Source organism: Pavona decussata, unplaced genomic scaffold (genome assembly GCF_977016875.1).
Source record: "Pavona decussata unplaced genomic scaffold, jaPavDecu1.1 SCAFFOLD_143, whole genome shotgun sequence".
Taxonomy (NCBI): Eukaryota; Metazoa; Cnidaria; class Anthozoa; order Scleractinia; family Agariciidae; genus Pavona; species Pavona decussata.
Window position 1 is genome coordinate 2,773,693 of NW_028145556.1, and position 24,900 is coordinate 2,798,592.

The 24,900-nt window shown below is 37.9% G+C and overlaps 4 protein-coding genes and 1 long non-coding RNA gene across 8 annotated transcripts in view; 3 read left to right on the plus strand and 2 right to left on the minus strand.

Annotated features, from left to right (window-relative positions):
- The first annotated feature begins 1,208 nt into the window (after nucleotides 1-1,208).
- LOC146466597 (olfactomedin-like protein 2B) lies at nucleotides 1,209-7,158 on the plus strand. 2 transcript variants are annotated; one of them, XM_085127065.1, is made up of 7 exons: nucleotides 1,209-1,256; nucleotides 1,347-1,420; nucleotides 2,660-2,749; nucleotides 3,630-3,693; nucleotides 4,415-4,682; nucleotides 5,763-6,010; nucleotides 6,579-7,158. In XM_085127065.1, the coding sequence occupies exons 2-7, from the start codon at nucleotides 1,373-1,375 to the stop codon at nucleotides 6,830-6,832; spliced, it is 972 nt and encodes a 323-aa protein (XP_084983191.1). In that variant the 5' UTR covers nucleotides 1,209-1,256; nucleotides 1,347-1,372; the 3' UTR covers nucleotides 6,833-7,158. The 2 variants fall into 2 exon arrangements, with proteins under 2 accessions (XP_084983191.1, XP_084983193.1); XM_085127067.1 differs by lacking the exon at nucleotides 1,209-1,256 and having other exon boundaries at nucleotides 2,660-2,780; nucleotides 3,616-3,693.
- Nucleotides 6,967-23,990, minus strand: LOC146466598 (uncharacterized). The gene is made up of 2 exons (XR_014867950.1): nucleotides 23,866-23,990; nucleotides 6,967-7,087 (listed from the first exon to the last, which is right to left on the minus strand). It is a non-coding gene; the product is annotated as an uncharacterized LOC146466598 (long non-coding RNA).
- LOC146466599 (olfactomedin-like protein 2B) overlaps nucleotides 14,753-24,900 on the plus strand; it is a 126,600-nt gene continuing 116,452 nt past the window's right edge. For 2 of the 3 annotated variants that reach the window (XR_014867945.1, XM_085127062.1), the window contains exons 1-2: nucleotides 14,753-14,870; nucleotides 14,956-15,029. Coding sequence is in view for 2 of the 3 variants with exons in the window: in XM_085127062.1 (XP_084983188.1) it covers nucleotides 14,982-15,029 (48 nt within the window). In the remaining variant the exon portion in view is untranslated. The remainder of the gene's footprint in view (nucleotides 14,871-14,955; nucleotides 15,030-24,900) is intronic. The other variant, XM_085127060.1, reaches the window with a different exon arrangement.
- On the minus strand, nucleotides 16,422-19,268 carry LOC146466600 (uncharacterized). The gene has a single exon (XM_085127053.1). The coding sequence runs from the start codon at nucleotides 18,884-18,886 to the stop codon at nucleotides 17,027-17,029; it is 1,860 nt and encodes a 619-aa protein (XP_084983179.1). The 5' UTR covers nucleotides 18,887-19,268; the 3' UTR covers nucleotides 16,422-17,026.
- LOC146466601 (myocilin-like) lies at nucleotides 20,093-23,494 on the plus strand. Its single transcript, XM_085127077.1, has 4 exons — nucleotides 20,093-20,109; nucleotides 20,723-20,987; nucleotides 21,593-21,840; nucleotides 23,162-23,494. Exons 2-4 carry the CDS (start codon nucleotides 20,797-20,799, stop codon nucleotides 23,413-23,415), a joined length of 693 nt encoding a protein of 230 aa, XP_084983203.1. The 5' UTR covers nucleotides 20,093-20,109; nucleotides 20,723-20,796; the 3' UTR covers nucleotides 23,416-23,494.

The following is a 24,900-nucleotide window of genomic DNA, read 5'->3' on the forward strand; positions in this document are numbered from 1 at the left end:
AAAAAGTGATTGTTATGGAGTTTTAAGGGCGCAGTCCGTTGAATATTGCTCGGTTTTGATTTCCTATATATCTATCAGTTCGTTTCTAGCAGCGGATTTTTATTCATTGAACTACGGACAAGGACGCAATGAAGGGTTTTCGGATATTTACAGGGGAGTTAAGACTTAAGCCCCCGCCCCTCACCCCTTTTTGGATGGTTAAAAAATATTTGATTTATTTTATTTTACTTAACTATATCCATCACTTAGAAAAACAACTTACCTTACATATTATTAAGTATATTAATTTTTTCTCCGATAAACCAGACAGTTTGTCGTTAGTTTCGCTGCTGAACGGACGACTAGATTTCAACCGTGGAATTTCAGTTGTTGTTTCTATTTTATTTCGTTCTTGGACCGGTGTTTCACGAAGACAAAATAACATCACTAAATAAGTCTCCTCATTTTCTCTTGGTTCGAGGGTGTTTTTGCACAAAGACATTCATTTATGAAAACTACTTATTGCCGTTACGCGTAAATATTTTGAAACGGAGAATTATGTCGTACAGCTACGGTCATCCTGGATCATTCAATTCCGCTGTCTCAACGAACAAGGAAGCACAATATGATTTACGGAAACATGAACAACGAAACTGGGTCTTTACGAGCTGCTGCATGCCTTTCCCAAGAAAACAAGTCGAAAATTTCTGCCTTATCAGCCTGTTGTGTTGGTCAAATGACGGGTCAGACTAAAGCATTGACTCCTTACTTCAAAAGAAAAGAAAACAGTTGATACAATTAAAAATTTCCATCAGTGTTGACAGTTTTTGATGCATTTCTAGCCATTTCAGAAGAATTAGGTTTTAAAAAATTTTCCCGGAAAGCATGCCCCCGGACCTTCTAGTTGTCTCACGCTAACGCGTTCGCATTCTTCGTTGGAAGCAGAGTCTTGGCACGGGCAAGCGGTTGAGGTGCATAATTGGCGAAGAGAAACCGGAACTTACGAAAAACCGAAAACTTCATCGGATACCAAATCCGGAAAACCGCTTAGGCTGAAAACTGAAAACCAAATGCTAAAAAAGGAAAAACTGCAAACCACAACAGACACCAAAGTCGAAAAACCGACCTAAAGAAAGACCAAAACTAAAAAACGGAAATACCAACACCCCTTTTTTTCGTCAGCGACGCAGATCATTTATTCTTCGAAATCCGTTCGAGGAACTTGTATTTGCGACTTGTATCTGCTGAAAGGAGAGCCGCTTTGGAAGCGACTGACGGTAAGGCAAATTTCTGATCTCTAAATTTCTTTCCATCTTCGTTTCGGCCGTTGTTGTTCGATAATCACTGTTTTCAGTGATGTTTTCCAGTTTTACAGAATTATTCTTTTGTCAAGATGTTCCGATATCGTCCGCTGTTTCTATTCCTGATTGCTGTGTTGTTGGTAAGTTAACAGCATTCCTATGTCCTACATTTCTCATCCTAGAGCACTCCCCTAACATTTATCTGATTCGAATGATCCTCTGTTGCTGTTTATGACTTCCGACCCTGCACTATCATGTATTTCCCTCTATTCTAATGTCCCCCCTCGTAAACTATGCACTCTTATGTCTCCCACTTGTCCTCATATGTATCATCCTGTACTCCCCATGTTTCCCTCTGTTCTGTAATGTATTCCCTTGTACTCCTATGTATACCCCAGTATTCCCAGGTATCCTTCTGTACTCCCCGGAATCCCCCGTTCTTATATACATAACCTCCTGTTCTGCCAGGTATTTCACAGTTACGAAACTTTGGGGGGACCACACGATGCACAAATAAACTGTTCTGAACACGTTTCGTTGCTGGGTCATACATCCCACTGTACTCCCATATAATCTCCTGTACTCCTTTAAACATGACCTCTAAGAAGAGAAAGCTTTGTTGATTTTTTTGTATATAATTGTAGTTAGTTAATGTATAAGCTAATGGAATAACCGTGTATAAAATAATAAAGTTATCGTATCGGTACCGCCACCCCACATGCCCCATGGGCTCTAATCCCATATACAACTGCTTCTGTAATGATCCCTATAGATCTCCTCGCCCTACACTGTACCCCTTGCACTCTCATGCATGTATTCCTGTGTTTTCATATAGATGTCCCCTTTTTAAAGTTTGTATATCTCTTTTTTTCATGCACCTTTCTTAGTACTTTATTTTATCCTGCCTTCTATATACTCCCCTGTACCACCATACCTCCCTTCAAGTCCATTTTACCCTAAGCGTTTCAATCTATTTCCCTGTATTCTCAAGTATCCTCATCTACTTACGATACGTTCTCAATTCCCTTATACATTACCCTTTGTACCTCCCTTCAAGTCCATTTTACCCTAAGCGTTTCAATCTATTTCCCTGTATTCTCAAGTATCCTCATCTACTTACGATACGTTCTCAATTCCCTTATACATTACCCTTTGTACCCACGTACTTCATTTTAAAAATCTCAATCTCTTTCCCCCGATTTCCTTGTATTCTTTTATCATTCCTTGTACAACAAGTATAATTGCGATATTTATTTTGGTCTTCATCGTGGTAGAATGTGTCCTGCATGTTACGTTTCAGCTTGTAATCATACTCCTCAGAAGTTGCAAGGTAAAATAGTGAGATCTAATGAGTGTTTTTCTACTTGAATGTTTTTCAGGTTGGTGCACTTGGCAATTCTTCGGTCAATCCCCGGACCAGACGAGCCTTGTACCATCGATTTGGCCTTCGTCACTCATCAAAGCTGTCGGTAAAAGATCTTACCCTCGTGTTGGCTAAAAAGCACATAAGTCAGTCATCTACTCGTGATTGTGTGTAGAAACATCATCAAGCCGGGTTTTCTTAAGTTGTTACTGACTCAACTGATTAACTTTTTGTACCCTATAAGTAATCTCGCACGCATGTATTTTCATCTTTATTGTAACATCGAATATGTATTTTTATTTGATGAATTAAGACATATTATTATTATTATTATTATTATTATTATTATTATTATTATTATTATTATTATTATTATTGCCTCTACTATCACAGTCTTTGCTGGTGTTCATTTTCTGCATCAGCCTGGCGCAAACCATGCGCCTGGGGCATCAGTCACTCAAGTCAATCATTCTATTCAGATACTAAGCACCTTTCTGAGGATTATTATTATTATTATTATTATTAGGTTTCTGAATTTTTCTCTTTTTAGTGTATGATTGGAAACACTATGACTGGGCATTTATTTAGAATATTCTTATTATGATGGCATATGTATGTTTATTACATCAATGGAAATTGTTCTTTTATCTTCTGAACCAAACCCATATAAATTAGCTTTTATATGTAAAATGTTGATATTTTACAATTTTATGACAGCAAACTGTGAAATCACTCAAGTTTTAATAGAATTAAACTGTATCTAATAGATTTTATTCTTGTAAATAATAAAGTTATCATTCCATTATTATTATTATTATTATTATTATTATTACTATTATTACACGTGTACACGGACAATCTGGACAATCACATAATCCACAGCCAGGAGAACATAATAAACACAAACATTATTAGCAAAATGACCCGGCGTTGACTTTAGTGTTACGTTCCTTAATCTGTCATCGTTTTTTTTTCATTCTTTTAAGATAATTGTTGAAGAACAGCCTGACTTGGACCAAGCAAGCGCAAATGTTGATATTCTTCAAAGAGGTATGTTGCGACCAGCATATTTTTTATAGACTTTCTTATTTCACATATTTTTTCCATTTTGCACATTTTTCAGTAATGTTTATCGGTTGTTTTCTCTTTATCTTTGCTTTAGTTTGTTCCTTCACTTCTCACATTTTCACTTCCCCTCCTTTCACTTCTCCTTCTTTCATTCTTCAGATTATTTCTCAATTTTCATTTTCACATATTTTGTTGTCCGAGTTATCAATTATTTGCACTAGAATAATTTAGGCAAACAACATGGGAATGAATTCATCAGCGAGTATCTAATTTTTTTTACCAAACATATATCTTATTCTAAGAAGGGAGTTGAACCCATGAAAGCACACTCAAACAACGACAAGACTCTTGATGAGCTGGGCATGTTTGTTAGTAGCCTGCGAGCAAGCTCTCTTAAGAGTGGGGGGACGGGAGCACCCCCAGGAGATCCTGCTCGCAGGCTAGTTTGTTAGGTTTGGAATCAGGGTTAAAATATTAGTTTAGATCAGTTAGCGCAACAACTTGGGGATTACGACACGGGCTCAGTGAATAGCGACGGAGTCGTTTTCATATGTCCATCCTTTCCTCAACATTGTTAAATGAATGCCATTTTTCTATCGTATTCAAGTTCAGCACCATAGCTTCTTCGCTATCTTTAAAATTTATCAGAGTTACGTTTGGTCATAGTATAACCTTGCACTTTTTTTCTCTTGATTTATTGCAGACAGCTGCACTAATATCAGGTCAGTTGGTAAGCCTGTGACTCACAATACTCGGTACTATCAGTATGGAGCTTGGATGAAAGACCCTCTAGGAGTCATGGGAGATGAGACCATATTCGTTATGAAGCACTACCACTCAAAAAACGAACTCGAAGAGTTTGCAAACATGGAAATGTTCAAAGCAGGTGTGGCGCGTAAGAAGTACGCATTGCCTTACAGCTATGACGGAACAGGGGCAGTGGTGTATGGACAATATCTCTACTACAACAGGTAACCAAGCAACATGAAACTGGAAGAACCTAGTAAATCACACGACATAGCTCTTTTTAGGGAGTCCTGTTTTTGTTAACATTCCTGGGGAAGCAGATTAATTGTGCCGCTTTTTTTTATTCTTTCTTGTCTCTTGACCCCGACTATCCATCAGATCAGCCATCAACCATTAAGATGTTAGTTAATCTTAAATGTTTATTCATCTCCACATCTCCGCATTAATACATTAGAAAAAATAGTTTAAATATAACTAAGAAAGGGCAAAAAAAATAACTATTACCTAGCCCTTAACATACAAGGTTGGTGAATTATCGCTTTTTGTAGGAGAGAAGAAAAGAAAAATATATAGTTTACATTATAAAATATACACACAAACATAGAGACAGGACAAACTATTACTAAAGGTGATAAGAGCAAATAATCATACCAAGTCAATATTTTATTGAGAAACGTACAATTTCAAAAAAAAAAACTTTCTTAAATAATTTCTTGTGAGGCTTGCTCGAGTATTTAGAGGAACGTCATTCGAGAAATACCATCCAATAATAGAAGGACAGCATTTTCGGATATTGATTCGGAATAGAGAAATCTATGACAGATCGGTGGAGGCGCTACGACTAGCATAATTATGTTGTTCTGATATGAAGAGAAGTGAAAACATAGGCGATTTATGAGCTGATTATCAAGGGACTACTTTGTGGAAAATCATATATAAACCACTCCCTACAGTTTGAAACGATCTGATGGGTTTTTTTCATTTTTCAACGATGTTAAAATACTTCCAATAATACAAGAAACAAAAGCTTGGTAAAAATGGACCTGGTCGTCAGTCTTGAATTTGCGATCCCAACCATCCGGCCTCTTTATGGCTTCCACGTAACAACATTACTAAGTTGTTTTACGTTTTTCGGTTGTTTAAGTCCGGCTGATTTACAGTTTACCGAGCTGTGAATTTTTTGTTTATGGCATAGGGAAATTAAATTATTTTGCCTTGGGATACCCTTTGAATAAATCTGAGAATGTAAGAATTCTAAATAATTCCACAAGGAAAAAGAGGAACTTCTCGTCTCGTTATTGCAGAGCCAATACGTACAATATCGTCAAGTACAATCTGCGCACAGAAGGAGTGGAGGCCCAAATAAGCCAGAGCAATTACAGTCCAAGGAGCAGCAATTACGACTGGGGTGGCTACAGTGGAATGGACCTGGCAGTTGACGAGCAGGGATTGTGGTTATTATGGGGTAGCAGTAGCAACAGCCACCAACTGAGAGCTTCTAAAATTGATGTGACCCAGAATACCATAACCCATACCTGGTCCTTGAGTACTGGTAAGCACTGACTCTTTAATCATGGAAAATATCGTCTGGATCTGAATGAATCAGTATAGTTAATGAAAAAAAAAGTAAGAGACAGGTGCTAAACGTAATGAGATTCAAGACAGTTGTTATCGTTTATCTTATATATTAAAGTACTATATTGCAAAACAGTTGCCAAAGTAAAAGCATATATAAAAATATTACATAATGAAATAATAAAACTTCAAGAAAAGGTAGAAAGTCATATTTACAACCCAAAATAGGATTGGAAAGTTCAGTTTTAAGCTCTGATTCAAAAGTAGTTAATGAAGAAATGTTTCTTGTTTCGTGACTAATTATATTCGAATTCTCGACACATATAAACGAACTGCTGCCTGCCTCCGTTAGTCTTGATCTGAGTGAGGTGAAGATTGTCTTTGTGCTTAGTATTGTAAATAATTATGATTATGGTAATGACAACAATAAAGATATCAATGGCAATAATGATAGTGAAGTTTTCTTCTTTTGCTTAATCCAACATTACCATGATGAACCCATCGCTTACTATCAGTTAAGGTTTCATATTTGTTTTAATTCACAGAGAGGATGAAGGACATGGGAAATGCTTTTGTCGCCTGTGGAGTGATCTATGCTATCGACTTTTGCTGCAGCAGGTCCACTACCATCAACTTCGCATACGACACCAAAACTGGAAAACAGTGGAATCCCAACATACAGTTCACCAATCAGTATGGCGTCAACTCCATGGTGGACTACAACCCCAGAGAGAAAGTGCTGTACGCTTGGGACAACAGGCGTCAAGTCACCTATCCCATCACTTTTGAGGAAAATTAGGTTCATAACATGATCAGCTGATGATGGGAAACAAAAAGCTGATCACTGAACGCTTTGCTATTTGTAGATGGCGCTGTGCTTAATAGAATGGTTAACTTGAACCACAGTTAAAGCTTCAGTTTGTAGACTGTATAGTTTAGTTTCTGAGATAAGGAAAACAAAGGCAACAAACCTTTTCTTTGAAAGCAGTTCCCAAAAACAGTCATGTTGATCTTTTGACTCGATAGCTATGAAAATATATCAATAGCTGGAGACCTCTGGTGAATCTCAAGAACATGCCTTTCCATTAAACTATTAAGAATTAGAAAGGTTCTGTCCAGTGTCTTGATAAAAAAAGATACTTATAGAAACAATTTCTAGCTCTCTCTCTGTTAGAGATAGAAAACGTTAGGCGTGGTTAATCAAAGCATCTCAGGCAATGAACAACTGAGACTGACCTTTTTAATTTTTCAAAAGTTGGCACAAAGGAGGTACAATAAAGTCACAAAAGCTGTTTGCGATCCACTGCATATTTGCAGCTTGGTCAGCCAAATGAAATTGAACATGTTCCGTATGTCGGTCTATTTCCACGGAAACTGAATGAATCAACACGGTCATTCCTTACCACTTGAGCTGGTTTCTACTAGAAGTGATTGTTAACGTTTGATGGCATCGCAAATGTAGTCTACAGAAGTTTGAATTGAGGAAATAGGAGAACTTGCTTTGCTGCGAAATGGCCTAGCGTTTTCAAAGTGTAGGCACACTAAAAACTGCTGTTAGTGCTGAATGCTTAAATAAAAGTTAAAAAAAGGAACATTGGATTTATTTTCTTGTAAATCTGGGTTAATTCTTAGAGGGTGGCAAATTAAGGAGATTTAGATCACGTGTCATGGAAAAGAAAAAACGTCGTTTCACATTTCACCGTTTATGGGATGGCCATTTTGCATTTCACCAAAAAAGGGAGAAATGCTCTAAAGCGGGTGATCGCCCTTTTTGATGATGCCTGCTGACATTCTATTGTGGCAAAATAAATAAGCTGTGATGGAAAAGTGAACTTAAAGGAGGCTCGCGACAGCTTTTCTGGCCTTGGAGTAGATCTTTTCAAATGGCAATTTCGCAAAGGAGACCTGCTTCAATTTCCCTCATACTGCACTTTCCAACTTAGGAACGTAATTTTAGTTTTCCTTGGTTTCGTTAGTCAGACACTTTCTCAAACTAGACAGTTTGTGAATGGGCGAACTTAGAAAAAAATTGTCCGAGCGTCAATAAAATAAAGAAACAATCCCTTTATGGGCTGATTTTTGTTATTCTTGCATTTTTCGTTAAAATGACATCGTAATTTTGCATATAAATCGAGATAACAAAAATTCCCATACAATTTATCTTTTTTATAGAAGGATGCCTTCTATGCGAAATTTTGATTTGAAAATATCCCCTCAGACTATCAAAACTGTTGCAAGCCTCCTTAAGTCCCAATTGACGGATAATTTGCACAGGCACGTCAATTACAACTAACCCTCACATTGAAATTTTGTCAAAACAGGCTTTGTTGCTATCGACTTTAAGGTTAGTCATTTCAGCAACATTTTATTGCAAAAAGGAAAGAAGTTAAACTGTTCGTTTCATTACAAATTCAACCTACCCTTGGAGCAACTTTTCTTGAGACCCCTGTTAGGAACAAAGGCCTTTAAAAATGGAAAGGGTGCCCAATGTATTCTCAAGAGCCAATTTCAAGAATAACACTTGTTTTTTCTACGATACAATAGTGAAAAAAAACAACAACAATACGATCGTGTTTTCAAACGTAGAGAATCTCAGTTGATGCGCTTTCTTTACTCCATTCGAGATTCTTCCTTACTGTGTTTCTTGTGTGTTGAAGAAAATTGATCCAAATGTAACTGTCGGCTGAGAAAGGTCACATATTTTGATTGATAGATACCCAAGGGATTGTTAACAATGTAATCGATATACATTTAAAAATGGCGGAAAACTTTACCGATTACTGAGATTTTAGCATCCCCGTCCCGTAAATTAAGGTTTTCCTTACGTTCATTGAAAATTAAAAGACCTCTTACACCCTGGGATAGGACCCCACACACGTGAAGGCACATGCCCCAAGTAGCGTGAGGCTCGTCCACCGCTACCTGTGGAATCAACTAAAGAAACCCAGACCTCTCAAGTCTCGCGATTTTGCCGTGACACTCACGGTTTTACAGTTCAGTCTCACAGTCTCACGACGAAACACAAAAATCTCACGATAAACAAAGTCACAAGCTGAAAGGATACAATTTCTTCCTATTATTTCATTTTGAGCTTGCTTAGGTGAGTTTCTTGCGCCAATTCTGTGCAATTGAAGATTCAAAGTTCATCCATCTGTTTGCTGGGAACACAGTTCATGACGCGATGTATAGAAGACATGTGCCAAATTAGGTTTTATTACCAGTCTCTCACATTTTGATCACTCACATTTTAAATATGGCGGAAATTGCACTTTGTTTTAATTAGCACCTGTCTTTACTTAGTTTTGTCTGCTGGTCTATCAATCTTCAGATTTTTAAAGAAATCTACAGATTTTTTTACCTCAGTCTCCAGATTTTCGGTGTTTTGAGGCTGCGAGGTCTGGAAACCTATGAAATCTTTACAACATAAAAAGCTAAGAAACCGGAGAAATCCACAAACTTATGAAACATAGAAACCTTTATGAAACATGTGAAAGCTGTAATTTCCAGAACTCTATGAAATCTATGAGAACTGTGAAACCTTTGAGATGTAGCCGGGAAGTCTACGCATATGAAATATGTGAAGCCCAGAAACTTATAACCCTTAGTAAACTAAGGATTCTTATTATACTGCATTGGTGATGCTATTTACAGGTGCATTTTGTTTACGCATACATGAAACCCACCACGCCCGCGCTTAGCACCGCTGAGTAGCTGTGCAAAACACAATATGACTTTTACACAACGTATCTACGTGCAAAGAAAATCAAACCGCTGATCAAGGAGCATGAGGACTCTGGCTCAAGATTGTACTCTGTTCTCCAGCGGTCAAAGGAGTGATGCACGCGCAGTTCCCGCCATAATTTTCCATATTTGAGAGCGTTGCGTGACGCGTGACGACACTAAGAACGGCTGCGTAGGAGACTAACCGACAGTGTGACTAAACTGAAATGGAGCAAAATATTTTTAATCTATAAAGAAGAAGCGAAGCAATTTTCTGTTTGGAGAATATAATCGTCAATTTCGTGACGACAAAGAAAAGAAGAAGCGAGATAGGTAAAAATTGAGAACTTAACAAATATTAGGGCTGAAGCTTGAGGCCTTGAGCGCTTGGACGCATCGCTAATTCTACATTCGCAGGCACGCTAAACTGAAGAGCGTGGAGTTAGTTTTCCTGATAATATGAATATTGATTGACTAAACTTCATGCGTAAAACTACACAAAAACCCCGCCATGGTTCTGAAACTCCTAGCCGGGTTTTATTAGCCAGATAGAACACTGAGCGAGATGCCATTTCGCCACGCGCTCCTAAAAGTGTAAAATAACGAAAAGTTTGTGCATTCCCAGTCGAAAGTCGCACTTCGATTCTCGCCCATCCATTTATGAAAGCCATAGAATTTGCCTTAAAAACAAGGGCAGGGAGGGATTGTTCGGTCAAGAAAGCCAGACAGTGAGGCCGACAATGTTAAGCACAATAGCTCTCGCCATGTGAACTATCAAACAGTAAATTCAGTAACAATGTATGCTGTGAATAAAACTCTGCTTATTTCACAGCGTATTTCAGTGATCTATTTTCCCTCAGAGGCACTAAATGATCGCGTAATGATTTAGGTGAACAAGCTTGAGAAGAAAACATCATGCGAGGAAATGCTTGATGAGCTGTGTGCTGAGCTATGTACCACGTGACTTATTTGTAGTGATGACGTGACTGATGGAACCTGTACTATTTATCTTCTCGCGCTAAAAAAAGTGACTGTTATGGAGTTTTAAGGGAATGTTGCTCGCCTTTGATTTCCTATGTCCGGTTTCTAGACAACGGATTTTTATTCAATGGATCACGGAAAAGGACGCAATGAAGGGTTTTCGGAGATTAACAGGGAGGTAAAGACGGAAGGTGTGTCAAAATTATTTTGATTGTATTCTTAAGTTAACTATTTTCAAAAGAACATTACTGGGATCCGGCTTTGGATTCCAGAAATCGGAAAATTACCCAGTTAATTTAAAAATTATTTGTTCTCTTTGGAACATTGAGCGTAGCAATTTAATTTCAACTAAAAATAGAACGGCCAACGTGTTTTTCTCAACATCTTTCCAAGACAATAAAACCGCCGAGGGTTCGCCTAAAATTTTATCAACAAAACTGTCTCTAAACATTTTTCTTTCGGGTTCGGAAATTTTCTTCGCTGTTTTTATCCATTTTATCATTTCACTGGATTTGATACTCAAACTTCAACTCTAGGGAGCCATACCAAATAACCACAACAAGTATATAACGCATAAGACGGCTTCTGTACTACAACCTTTCGCTAGACGATTGGTTTGGAAAAGAAATCAATATTCAATAACTTTGTGAAGTTGTACGTGTTAGTGAACGTTTTATCTGAAATAATGATTAAAAAACGGGAAATTGTTTTACGCTAGATATATTTGCCTGATTATTATTCAGATCAGTATAACTTGAAACTGAAAAAGAAAAAAAAGACAAAGGATCACCGCTGAAGGTTTTTCGCTCTAAGAACTGAGGTTAACAGAAACTAACGTTTTTTGTGTTCGTTAAGGAACGCTATTCTTCAATTTTCCTTCGTTATTCGAGGAAGATGGGAAGTTTAGAGAGAAATAACAAAAAGAAATAAATCAAATTAAAGTGAAGATTGTTTATAGTAAATAATTTTTGTTGATGTCTCGCTTTTGGAATATTAGATATAAACGAACAATGTTAAACGCATAACAAAAGATGGACAAGGAATCAAAAATGTCCGAGAAAATTAGTCTCTCTTTTCTTTTAGATGGCAAGAGATAAGAAAGTTCTGCTGTTTGGGAAAAGGAGAAAAAAAGCTAACAAGTTATATCAGTAATTCCGTCGAAATTAAAGTCAGTAAAGGACATTGTCAGTCATTGGAGCGACGATTTATAGATGATCACAGTCATAAAATTTTTTAACATGTTTTGGAACTAGAAAGTATTCTTCATTCGTTTGGTTCTTCATCAGTCGAGAAATTTAGAGCGTAACCTGAATCAGTTTAGCAGTATTAGTAGTTAATATATCCAGTAGCAGAAAAATTGAAGCAATCATTAATGATTGCGCCTTTTCCCAAATACTAGCTTGCCTCATGTAAAACTCAAAATAATTTTTTTCTGATATGTTTAAATGTGTGCCAATATTTCACCAATAAAAAATGACACTGTAATCATAAACTTCCCGCACCAATGGTCCATGATCAGCTGTGTGTTGTGCGGAATGACCTGAGAACAAAAGATCCACTGAGGCTTAGCTCATTTATTGACAATACACTTGAAATCATATACAATTAAATTTATAAGGCAAAAGAAAACAAATGGCTCACAAGAACAACTTTAATTGCAAGAAAATTTATCTCTTTGCTTAAAATCAGATTTTTACAATGAATCTTGTTTAAGTATATTTCAAATGCGCATTCAACGCGTTGCCGGTTTTCGCTTCGAATAAATTAAAATTATAAAATTAAAGTGAAGATTGTTTATACTTAATTATGTTTGTTGATGTCTCGCTTTTGGAATATTAGATATGAACGAACAATGTTAAACGCATGACAAAAGAATGACTAAGAATCAAAGATGTCGGAAAAAAATTAGTTTTTCTGTTCTCATAAATGGCAAGAGGCAGTTCAATCGTGTAGGTGTTTGAGCAAAAGAGAATAAATAGCTAACAAGTTCTTTCCATAATTCCGACGAACTTTAAGTCGAAAAAAGACATTTTTAGTCATCGGAGCGATGATTCATAGATTCATAGATTCATAGATCATAGATCGTCGAGGGGAGTTATCTTTGCATTCTTAATTCATCTTTTGAGCCTAACCCGCTGAATCAGTTTAGCAGTGTTAGTAGTTTCACCCACTCAGCGGAAAACTAAGCAATTAAAAAATTCTTCCAATGTTGCCTAGGGCTAATCCTAAAGAGATCATTTGTATGCGCAGATCGATCTGTTTGGTTTCTGTAGCTGAAAAATTAAAGTTGGAAAAATAAATTTATGTCATTAATTGTCTTGCCTTTCCCAAAATCCTAGCTTGCCTTGTGTGAAATTTAAGAAGGCGTTTTCATCAATGAGAACGTTTCAGGAGACTTAAAGTTCCCATACAGAGAAAATTTTAAGCAAATAATTTAATAAAACAGCACTCTAATCTTGAATTTCGCGCACCGAAAAATCGTCAACAATCAGTGTGCGGTACAGTGCATAATGCACCTTACTTAAAGACAAGGTTAAGGGCAGAGGGGGGATTGCTCGGTCAAAAAGCCAGACAGTGAAACCGACAGTGATAAAACCTTTCGCCATGTGAACTATCAAACGGTAAATTCAGTAAAAATGTTCGTTGTGAATGAAACTCTGCTTAGTTCACAGCGTATTTCAGTGATCTATTTTCCCTCAGAGGCACTAAATGATCGCGTAATGATTTATGAGAGGAAATGCTTCATAAGTGTTTGCTGTGCTATAAAGCACGTGACTTATTTGTAGTGATGACGCGACTTATGGAACCTATACTGTTTATCTTCTCGCCCGAAAAAAATAAATGTTATGGAGTTTTAAGGGCGCAGTCTTGAAAATTGTTCGCTTTTAATTTCCTCTGTCTATCAGTTCGTTTCTAGCAGCGGATTTTTTTTTTCAATGAACAACGGACAAGGACGCAATTATGATAGGTTTTCGGAGATTCCCCCCCCCCCCCCCTTCCCTCCCCACTTCTTGGATGGTTACAGAAAATATTTTATTTTATTCTACTTAACCATATCCATCACTTACAGAAGCACTGCTTACCTTACATATTATTAAGTATATTTAGATTTTCTCCGACAAACCGGCCCGCCAGACAATTTCAGACAGTTTATCGTTAGTTTTGCTGTTGAACGGACGTCTAGATTTCAACCGTGAAATGATGAAATTTCAGCTGTTGTTTCTATTTTCATTCGTTCTTGGATCGTCGTTTCACTAAGATAAGGTTTCATCACTGAATAAGTTCGAGGGTGTTTTTCCACAACTTTAGGCATTCATTTATGAAAGCTACCTGTTGCCGTTACGAGTAAATATTTGAAGCGGAGAATTATGTACAGCTACGGTCGTCCCGGATCATTCAATTCCGCTGTTATAACAAACAAAGAAGCACATATGATTTACGGACATGAACAAGAAACTAGGTCTTTACAAGCTGCTGGCTTTTACAAGAAAACAAGTCAATAATTTCTGCCTCATCAGCCTCGGTGTTGGTCAAACGTAAGGGCCACGGACTGAACCATTGACTCCTTACTTCAAAAGAAAAGAAAACAGTTAAGTATCCGATAAAGTTTTTAGCTTTTGACACAAAATTAAAATATTGTTTTGCTGTTTCTTGTAAGAAACGAAAGTTTACCTTTAAGAATTTCCTTTATAGCTGTAGCACTTGATTTCCAAGTACAAGTTTGGCACAAACCATCCGTCTTAAAAAATCCAACTCCAAAGAACCTGAATGAACTCGTGTCGTAGTGTCTGTTGCGGTTTACGGTTTTTCTTTTTTTAGCATTTGGTTTTCGGTTTGCAGCCAAAACTGATACAAGCGGTTTTTTGGATTTGGTATCCAATGTGGTTTTCGGTTTTTTCTATTTGGTTTCCGGATTCTCTTCAGCAATTCTGCGCCTCAACCGCGTACGCGTGCCAAGAACCTGACCAGACACCAAAGCCGACCTAAAAAAAAGACCAAAACTGAAAAACCGAAAATACCAACGCCCCTTTTTTTTGTCAGCGACGGAGATCATTTATTTATCGAAACGCGTTCGAGGAACTTGTATTTGCGACCTGTGTCTGCTGAAAGGAGAGCCGCTTTGGAAGAGACTTAAGGTAAGGCAAATCAACGGTCTCTAAATTTCTTTCCATCTTTTTTTCGGTGTTGTTGTTCAATAATCATTGTTTTTATTTTTTCCAGTTTTACAGAGTTATTCTGCTGTCAGGATGTTCCGATATTATCTGCTGTTTTTATTCCTGATTGCTGTGTTGTTGGTAAGTTTACAGTATTCCTATGTCCTACATTTCTCATCCTAGAGCGCTCCCTTAACTTCTATCTGATTCGAATGATCCTCTATTGCTGTTTATGACCCCTGCACTCTCATCCGACCCTGCACTTTCATGTATTCCCCTGTATTCTAATGTCCCCCCTTGTAAACTATGCACTCTCATGCCTCCCCTTGTACTCGTATGTATCATCCTGTACTCCCATATTTCCTTCTGTATTGCCATGTATTCCCTTGTACTCCTATGTATATCCCCCTGTACTCCCAGATATCCCCCTGTTCTTATATTTATATCTCCCCCTGTTCTGCCAGGTATCTCACAGTTAGGAAGCTTTTTGGGCGAGCACACGATGTACTAATAAACTGTTCTGAATACGTCTCGTTGCTGGATCATAAAATCCCGCTGTACTCCTATATAATCTCCTGTACTCCTTGGCCTCCAAGAAAAGAAGCCTTTGTTGGTTTAATTTTTTTCTTTTATAATTGGTGTTAGTAGATAGAGAGTTAGTTAATGATTTGTTTATAAGCTGATGGAATTTACCGTGTATGAAATAATTAAGTTATCGTATCTGTACCCCCACCCCACATACCCCATGGGTTCTAACCTCATATAAAACTGCTTTTGTAATCTGTTACAACCCTTTGCACTTTAGTGTACCTCATGCACTCTTATGCATGTATTCCTGTGATTTCCGACAGATGTCTTCTTTTTTAATTTTGTATTTCTCTTTTCTCTCATGCACCTTCTTTAGTACTTTATTTCATCCTGCCTTCTATATATGCATCCCCATTTATTTCCCTGTATTCTCTAGTATCCTCATCTACTTACGACATGTTCTCAATTCCCTTATACCTTATACCTATACCCCTTTGTACCCACGTACCTCATTAAAACTCATCCTCTTTTGCCCCGATTTCTTTGTATTCCTTTATCATTCCTTGTCAGGCAAGTATAATTGCGATTTTCATTTGCGATCTTCATCGTTGTAGAATGTGTCCTGCATTTTTCAGCTTGTAGCCATACTCCTAAAAGTTGTAAGGTAAAATAATGAGATCTAATGAGTGTTTTTCTACTTGAATGTTTTTCAGGTTGGTACACTCGGCAATTCTTCGGTCAATCCTCGGACCAAGCGAGCCTTGTACCATCGATATGGCCGTCATTCATCGAAGCTGTCGGTAAAAGATCTTGCCCTCGAGTTGGCTAAAAAGCACATAAGTCTTATCTACTCACTATTGTGTTTAGAAACATTATCAAGCCGGATCTTCTTAAGTTGTTACTGGCTCAACTGATAAACTTTTTGTACGCTATACGTAATCTCACGCGCATGTATTTTCATCTTTATTGTAACATCGAATATGTATTTTTATTTGATGAATTAAGGTGGCTCGATAGGCAAAAAACGACTAATTTTGGTCAATTTTTATATATACTTTTCATTGCAAGAAACTCAATCAACCTATCTCAGTGTTTCCTTTAGTTCTTGTATATTAATATTCCCAAAGTTGGTGGGCTTTCATTAAATACCTTAGGAAATATGGCACTAGGCCTGACCACACCCAATTCCGAGACCAATTTTCTATGGATCACGCTAACATCCATTTCTCTGGAAGGGCCAAGACTATGAACTTAACACTTGGCAAGCAGTAAGATAAGTTCCATGGCTATGCAATGAACCATTTGTGGCACTGTAAGTCAATGTTTACATGAAAAAAACCTACTCTGAAAAGATGCAAGAAAACCTTATCACGACGCTTTGGTATATACTGTACTAGAATACAAAGTATATGTCAGAACCTCACCACAGAGGTGCATTGCACAACTCTAATGTTACTTAAAATGACCTGAAAATTTCGTGGCAACATCTTGAATAGTTTTTAAGATATCACTGTTTTCGTGGAAAAAAACTGCAAAATTGCGCAATTTGAGAAAATTAAGTCTAAAATTAAAGTATGAGTTTCATTGATGTTCCAGTACATAAAGTTACTTTAGAAGGCCCCAGCTTCATAGGATGGCCCCTCTTGTGCCTCCAGAGTTTCTGAATATCCCTTTTTCCAGTTCCTCAATTGTTTTTGGCGTTTCTTGGCCGGTTCAGAGCTTTTACGGTTGGAGTGGCGTATACGTGTGCTGTCTAATTTATCACATGCGGCAACACTGTGAACACCAGGAGCAATACCAAGTTCTTCAAGGACCAAAAGTAATGATGCTGCCCCATCATTAAAATGTGCAACAGCTAAGAAAGTTGCTAGTTCAACCACTGGTAAGCCTGAATGCATTTCTTTCGTAGCCCTTTGCCAAATGAGAGCATTGATGGCCTCATTTCTGTTTTGCGTCCCGCCATGCAAACATCTGCTGAGAAGATCTCTGTCACTCAGGGCTTCAAATGAAGGAAGAATGGCTTTGGCCACAGCTGGTGGAAGAGGGTGCTCATGTGAATAATCTGTAGTTCCATTTGCTTGATCCCTCTGAAAACCACACCATGAGTGTTCACCAGGTGGGCAGAGGTCATGATCAGGGTTGTCATCGGTAGCTTGGGTGTGATGCCATATGGCCATGACTGCATTTTGCATAGCACCAATATCATGGGTGTTCTCCCTGATTGCTTTTCCATAATAGACTTGCAAACTGTCAATTGTCTTGTCAGTCAGCCTTCCCCTGCCACCAATACCTTTACCATCCTCAAGGCGTGCCTGTCCTGTTCTCTTTTTCAGTGAGCGAAGCCTGGATCCAAGTCGCTTTTGAACATGCCCTACACATTCAAGTTTAGTGACTTCAATGTCACCATAGACAGCTTCATTTACAAGCAGGTTATGAGATTTGCTGTCCCCATCCCCGAGAAACTCAACATATCGCACAGAGTAATTTTCAATGGATCTCTGAAATATAGCAAGCACTCCAGCTGCATCCATGGAACCAGACGACCCAGTATAGTTCGCATGGCAAAATGCTTGATGGCTTTCCCACCACTCATCGAATTCAGGAGTTCCTTGCTTGTCTCTCCATCCCATGCATTCCCTACACTCTTTTGACATTATTTCAACATCAAGAGTTTTGCCAGTAAGCAGGGATATGGCTGTGACAACACCAGATGATGAAGAGAAGCCTCTCTTTCTCCATGTACCATCCCCTGAAACTCCAATGTCATATACACCATCACTGTCAGGTTCATAAAATCCTTTTACCTCCTCTACTGCATTCACCATGCTCTGTTTGGCCACACGTTCAGCAGCATTTCGGATGGCATCCACATGGTCCCTGTATGCGTTCTCATTCATAGGTGACAACATGTTCATGACACCTGAAAATTTCACAAGGCCTTGGTGCCCCACGCCAATGTTCCTTGTGGCTAGCACAATCCTTCTGTTCACCTCAAAAGCCCTGCTTTTCTCAACTTTAGCCGAGGTGTAAAACTGCTTTACGAAAGAACACTTCCTAGCTGTGCACTTCAAAACAAGAAGGGAAGCAAATCCCATCTTAGCTCCTTTGTCTTCTTCCATTACAACATGGCCGTATTTACAAACTGGGCACCACAATGAGTTAAAAACGGTTGCAAGGATAGCAATGTCGATAAAACGGAATCCTTCCATACTGTCCGGCTCAACTTCATTCACAACATCAGTAGGCTTGCTTTCAAGTTTCGATGCAGATGCAGAGGATGCACAGCAAGGTTCTTCATGCTCAGGGGGTCCCTCGTGGTCGGTCTGTTCGCTTTCGGACTCTTCGCTCTTTTCTAGTTCTGTCGATTCCTCCACATTCAAATCCTCTGACTGGGTTCGTTTTGTTTTCTTTACAAACTGATTTCCATTAAATTTTCGACTTTTCCTTCTGGTGCTTCTAAATTTCGGCATGATTCTTCAGTAATCTGTGATTTTCGCTAATTTATCTTTGCTCGCTCGTCTCTCCTCTCAAACTATTTCATGTATTGATCCCGTAGTGTCTCCAGTTAGTCACCAGGCCTCTTGAATATTTATTCCTGCTCGTACGCAACTTCCATTGAAATTGGACGCAAAAACAGTGAGTTTTGGACCCAAAACAACGCGTAAACAATGCTGGTTGCCTTGGCAACCAACAAAACTGAATTGACTGCTTGCAGAAAAAGCTAAATATCGTAGTAAAACAATGCGAAAATAGGAAAAATAGATATTTTCCTTGAAACTACAATGATTGAATATGCCAAAACAAGTATTTCCAGAAAAACTAAAATTTGCCATTTTTTTGCCTATTGAGCCACCTTAAGACATATTATTATTATTATTATTATTATTATTATTATTGTTGCTATTATTATTATTATTATTATTATTATTATTATTATTATTATTGTTATTATCTTACCTATTAAGGAGATGCTTTTCATGAGAAAACTTAAACCGTCTCTAAACGTGCAAACAGACTCGATTCGCGCAAAGGTATTCACTTGAAGAACTTGCGATCCATTGTTAATATGCTAATTTATAAAGACTGTAGAGTATAGATTTCAAATCTTCGCATTAATTTATCCACTTTGCCTGGAGAATGGTGTCACGAAAACGCCGAAACGTCGGCTATTAACTTTAAATTTCGCTTGCTTATGTTTCAAGAAATCATTATTGATCAAAAATTATTATTATAATTGTTGTTATTATTATTATTATTATTATTATTATTATTATTATTATTATTATTATTATTATTATTATTATTCAGGCAAGTAAAAACTAGCGATATAATGTTTCGACGTTTCGGCGACGTCATGACGCCATTCTCAAGGAATGAATAATATAATTTATGTATTTCTAAAGCATTATTAATTATTATTATTATTATTATTATTATTATTATTATTGTTCTTATTATTATTATTGTTATTATTATAATTGGTATTATTATTATTATTATTATTAATATTACTATTATTATACGTATACATGGACAATCTGGACAATTACATCATCCACAGGACGACATAATGAGCACAAACATTACGTTACGTTCCTTAATTTTTCGTCGTTTTTTCATTCTTTTAAGATAATTGTTGAAGAACAGCCTGACTTAGACCAAGCAAGGGCAAATGTTGATATTTTTCAAAGAGGTTTGTTGACACCAGCATATTTTTATAGTACTTTCTTATTTCATATTTTCTTTCCGTTGTGCACGTTTTTATGTCTATTTTTTGTTTTCTCCTCATCTCTTTGCTTTAGTTTGCTCCTTCACTTCTCCTTCTTTCACTCAGTTCCGATTATTTCTCAATTTTCATTTTCACATTTTCAGTTGTCAGTTATTAATTATTTGCACTGGAGTAATTTAGGCAAACAATATGGAAATGAATACATAACCGAGTATCTTATTTTTTGCCAAACATATGTCTTATTCTAAGAAGGGAGTTGAACCCATGGAAGCACACTCAAACAGCGACAAGACTCTTGATGAGCTGAGCGAGTTTGTTAGGGTTGGAGTCAGGGTTAAAATTAGCTTCAAATAAATCAGTTAGTGCAACAAGAGAATACGACGCGGGCTCAGCGAATAGCGACGGAGTCGTTTTCATCTGTCCATCCTTTCCTCAACGTTATTAAACGAATGCCATTTTTTTCGTAAAGATTTCAAGTTCAGCATCATAACTTCTTCGTTATCTCTAAAATGTATCAGATCTACGTTTGGTTACAGTGTAGCCAAGCACTTTTTATTTCACCCTTGATTTCTTGCAGATAGCTGCACCAATATCAAGTCAGTTGGTAAGCCTGTGACTCACAATACTCGGTACTATCAGTATGGAGCTTGGATGAAAGACCCTCTAGGAATCATGGGAGCTGAGACCATATTCGTTATGAAAGACTATGATGGAAACGAACTCGAAGAGTTTGCAAACATGGACATGTTCAAAGCAGGCATGGCGCGTAAGAAGTACACACTGCCTTACAGCTATGACGGAACAGGGGCTGTGGTGTATGGACAATATCTCTACTACAACAGGTAACAAAGCAACATGAAACTGGAAGAACCTAGTAAATCAAACGACATAGCTCTTTTTAAGTAGTCCCGTTTTTGTTAACATTCTTGGGGATGCAGATTCATTCTGCCGATTGGAATGCTTATCTTGATTCTTTGTTGCCTTCTTGAATCCGACTACACATTACATCAGCCAACAGCAATTAAGATATCAACATAGGCGATTTATGAGCTGATTTTCAAGAGACTATTTTGTGGAAAATCATAAATAAACCACTCCCTACAGTTTGAAACGATCTGCAGGTTTTTTCACTTTTGTACTTTGATAGACCACATCCAATCATACAGAAACAAAAGCGTGATAAAAAGGACCTGGTCGTCGGCCTTGAATTTGCAATCCCAATCATTTGGCCTCGTTATGGCTTCCACGTAACAATACCAATTGTTTTACGTTTTTTTACTGATTGTTTAGGTCCCGCTGATTTTCAGCTTACCAAGCTGTGAATATTATTTACGGAATAGGGAAATATGATTTGTTTGCCTTGGGATACCCTTTGAATAAATCTGAGAATGTTAGAATGCTAAATAATGCCAAAACAAAAGAGAAACTTCATGTCTCGTTATTGCAGAGCCAATACGTATTATATCGTCAAGTACAATCTGCGCACAGAAGGAGTGGAGGCCCAAATAGGCCAGAGTAGTTACAGTCCAAGGAGCAACGCTTACGAATGGGGTGGCTACAGTGGAATGGACCTGGCAGTTGACGAGCAGGGATTGTGGTTATTATGGGGTAGCACTGGCAACAGCTACCGACTGTGGACTTCTAAAATTGATGTGAACAGAAATACCATAACTGACACTTGGGACTTGAATACTGGTAAGAACAGCTTTAATTAATCACGGAGAATGTCGTCTGGATCTGAATGATAACAATAAAGGTAACTATGGCAATAATTCGTCTTAAAAGAGATTTGCTCGAGCATCAGTATAACAGCAAAAAACGAACGATAAAAGCCGACGTTTCGGAGTGATCACGACTCCATCGTCAATGGAACTATGTAACAGATCACGCAAATTACATCATTTAAAGCGATCTTGGCGCGAAAATTGACATAACGGGTTACGAAAATTACACAAATAGTTTCGCACGAATAGAGTCTGATTGTACGTGAAGATTTGGCTTTCAGGTTCTTATAAAAAGTATTTCGTGCACTAAACAGTCAAATTTGTTTCTACATTTCTTGAGTACCTCAAACCGGCTGAGAAGGTCCTGAGGGACCATCCCGTGCACGTTCTTTTAGTGTTTGGCAATGGAGGAGGACTGATATGTCCTTCTACACGATTATGTAAATGTCCACGTGTGTAACCTACATAACCCGCATCACACAGGTCACATTGAAAACTATAAACTACACACTGTTGATTTACAATTAGTGGCTTTGTTTTCTTTACTTTTAGTTCTTGCTCAATTTTTCGGCTCACAAACACGGGCTGCATGGTGGTGTGCACTTTTAGGCTCAGTTCCTTTAGTTGTTTGCTCACAGTAGCTGCTCAGCCTGAGGTTTCAGTGGTGTTTAAATGGCAAGACTACACGAACCTTGTAACCTGTCTCTTTAGCTGGTGATAAAGCAGTTAAAGGCTGCTGCTGGTCACAGACCGTTGAGTGAACGAAATTTTTTGATGGTAGAGTTGACAAGGTATTTTGGGTACTTCAAACGTGAGAAAACTATCTTCAATCGGTCACACTCAGCTCGTCTGAGAAATACGACCAAGAAGATTTGTGCGAAAGTATTTGTGTAATTTTCGCACCCCGTTACGTTAATTTTCGCGCCAAGATCGCTTTAAATGATGTGATTTGCGTGATCTGTTACATAGTTTCATTGACGATGGAGTCATGATCACTCCGAAACGTCGGCTTTTATCGTTCGTTTTTGCTGTTATATGCTATGGCAATAATGATCGTGAAGTGGAATAAATGTGATGGAATATTTTAAGCCTGGTGAATAAATGAGAATGATGTATTATTGAGTAAATGACACAGGCATACTCGAAAAAAAATCCAAGTGTATTCGGATTTTTTCCGAGTATGCCTGAGTCATTTACTGAAAAATACACCATCCGCAATGATTGTGAAGCTTTCTTCCTTTCCTTTATCGAACAAAATGAATCCTTCGCTCACTAACATATTTGTTTTACAGAAAAGATGAACGTCATGGGAAACGCTTTTGTCGCCTGTGGCGTGATCTACACTATTGACAGTTACAGCAGGAGGTCCACTACCATTAACTTTGCTTACGACACCAAAACTGGGAGGCAGTGGAATCCCAACATACCGTTCACCAATCAGTACACCTACAACTCCATGGTGGACTACAATCCCAGAGAGAAAGTGCTGTACGCTTGGGATCGCAAGCGTCAGGTCACCTATCCCATCACTTTTGAGAAACCTTAGATTCATAACGTGATCAGCTGATGATGGGAAACAAAAAGCTAATTACTGAACGCCTTGCTGTTTGTAGATGGCGCTGTGCTTAAAGGACCCTAGTCAGCCTACGCCATTTTCGATGCCATCGAAATTATTGATATTGCATGGTGAAACGAAATCTTATTGCTTTACTGTAAGTTGTGTTCCTGAAAATAATTGTTTCATTATCTTTAGTAGTTTCACAGTGATTTCGTTTCAAACGATCGCACATAAACAAAAACAAAGGTGTGGCTGACTAGGGGCCTTTAATAGAATGGTTAACTTGAACCACAGTTTAAAGCTTTTGTAGATTGCATTGTTTAGTTTCTGAGATAAGGAAAACAAAAGCAACAAACATTTTCTTCAGAAGCAGTTCCCAAAAACTGTCATGTTGATCTTTTGACTCGATACTATGAAAATATACCAATAGCTGCAGACCTCTAGTGAATCTCAAACATGGCTTTCCACGAACTATTAAGAATTGGACAGGGTCTGGCCAGTTTATTGATAAAAAAAAAAGATGCTTATAGAAACAATTCCTAGTGCTTTATCTGTTGGAGATAGGAAACATCTCAGGCAATGAACAACTGAGACTGACCTTTTTAATTTTTTTAAAGTTTTTAAAAGCTTGTGCCAACAGAAGGCGCAATAAAGTCACAAAAGTTGTTCGCGATTCACTGGATATTTGCAGCTTGCTCAGCCAAATGAAGTTGAACATGTACCGTGTTTTGGTCTATTTCCACGGAAACTGAATGAATCAACAGGGTCATTCCTTGTCACTTGAGCTGGTTTCTCCTAGAGGTGATTGTTGGCGTTTGATGACATTGTAAATGTAGTCTACAGAAGTTTGAATTAAGGAAATAGGAGAATCTGCTTTGCTGCGAAGTGGCCTAACTTTTTCAAAGTGTAGGCACACTAAAAATTGCTGTTAGTGCTGGATGCTTAAATAAAAGGTGAAAAAGAACACTGGGTTTATTTTCTTGTAAATCTGGGTTTATTCTAAGAGAGTGGTAAAGTAAGGAGATCTAGATCACGTTTCATGGAAAAGAAAAAACGAAGTTTCACATTTCACCGCTTATGGGATAGCCATTTTGCATTTCACGAAAAAAAGGGAGAAATGCTCTAAAGCGGGTGATCGCCATTTCTGATGACGCCTGCTGACATGCTATTGTGGCAAAATAAATAAGCTGGGATGGAAAAGCGAACTTAAAGGAGGCTCGCAACAGTTTTTCTGGCCTTGGAGTGGATCTTTTCAAATCGCAATTTCGCAAAGGAGACCTGCTTCGATTTCCCTCATACTACACTTTCCAACTTAGGATCAAATTCTAGTCTTCGTTGGTTTCCAAGCAAGAGCTGTCACCATAGCAACACTAACGCAAAGGCCTTCATTTTAAATGACATCGAGACGATTATCCTCGAAATTTAGTCAGACACTTTCTCAACCTAGACAACTTGTTTATGGGCAATCTTAGA

What these genes read in the sequence shown, in the direction of transcription:
- LOC146466597 (XM_085127067.1), top strand. Translation starts at nt 1,373, where the DNA reads ATGTTCCGATATCGTCCGCTGTTTCTATTCCTGATTGCTGTGTTGTTG. An exon ending in CAATATCTCTACTACAACAG is followed by an intron (nt 4,683 to 5,762) that starts GTAACCAAGCAA and finishes TCGTTATTGCAG; the next exon opens with AGCCAATACGTACAATATCG. An exon ending in TACCTGGTCCTTGAGTACTG is followed by an intron (nt 6,011 to 6,578) that starts GTAAGCACTGAC and finishes TTTAATTCACAG; the next exon opens with AGAGGATGAAGGACATGGGA.
- LOC146466600 (XM_085127053.1), bottom strand. Translation starts at nt 18,886, where the DNA reads ATGCCGAAATTTAGAAGCACCAGAAGGAAAAGTCGAAAATTTAATGGA.
- LOC146466601 (XM_085127077.1), top strand. Translation starts at nt 20,797, where the DNA reads ATGAAAGACCCTCTAGGAATCATGGGAGCTGAGACCATATTCGTTATG. An exon ending in CAATATCTCTACTACAACAG is followed by an intron (nt 20,988 to 21,592) that starts GTAACAAAGCAA and finishes TCGTTATTGCAG; the next exon opens with AGCCAATACGTATTATATCG. An exon ending in CACTTGGGACTTGAATACTG is followed by an intron (nt 21,841 to 23,161) that starts GTAAGAACAGCT and finishes TTTGTTTTACAG; the next exon opens with AAAAGATGAACGTCATGGGA.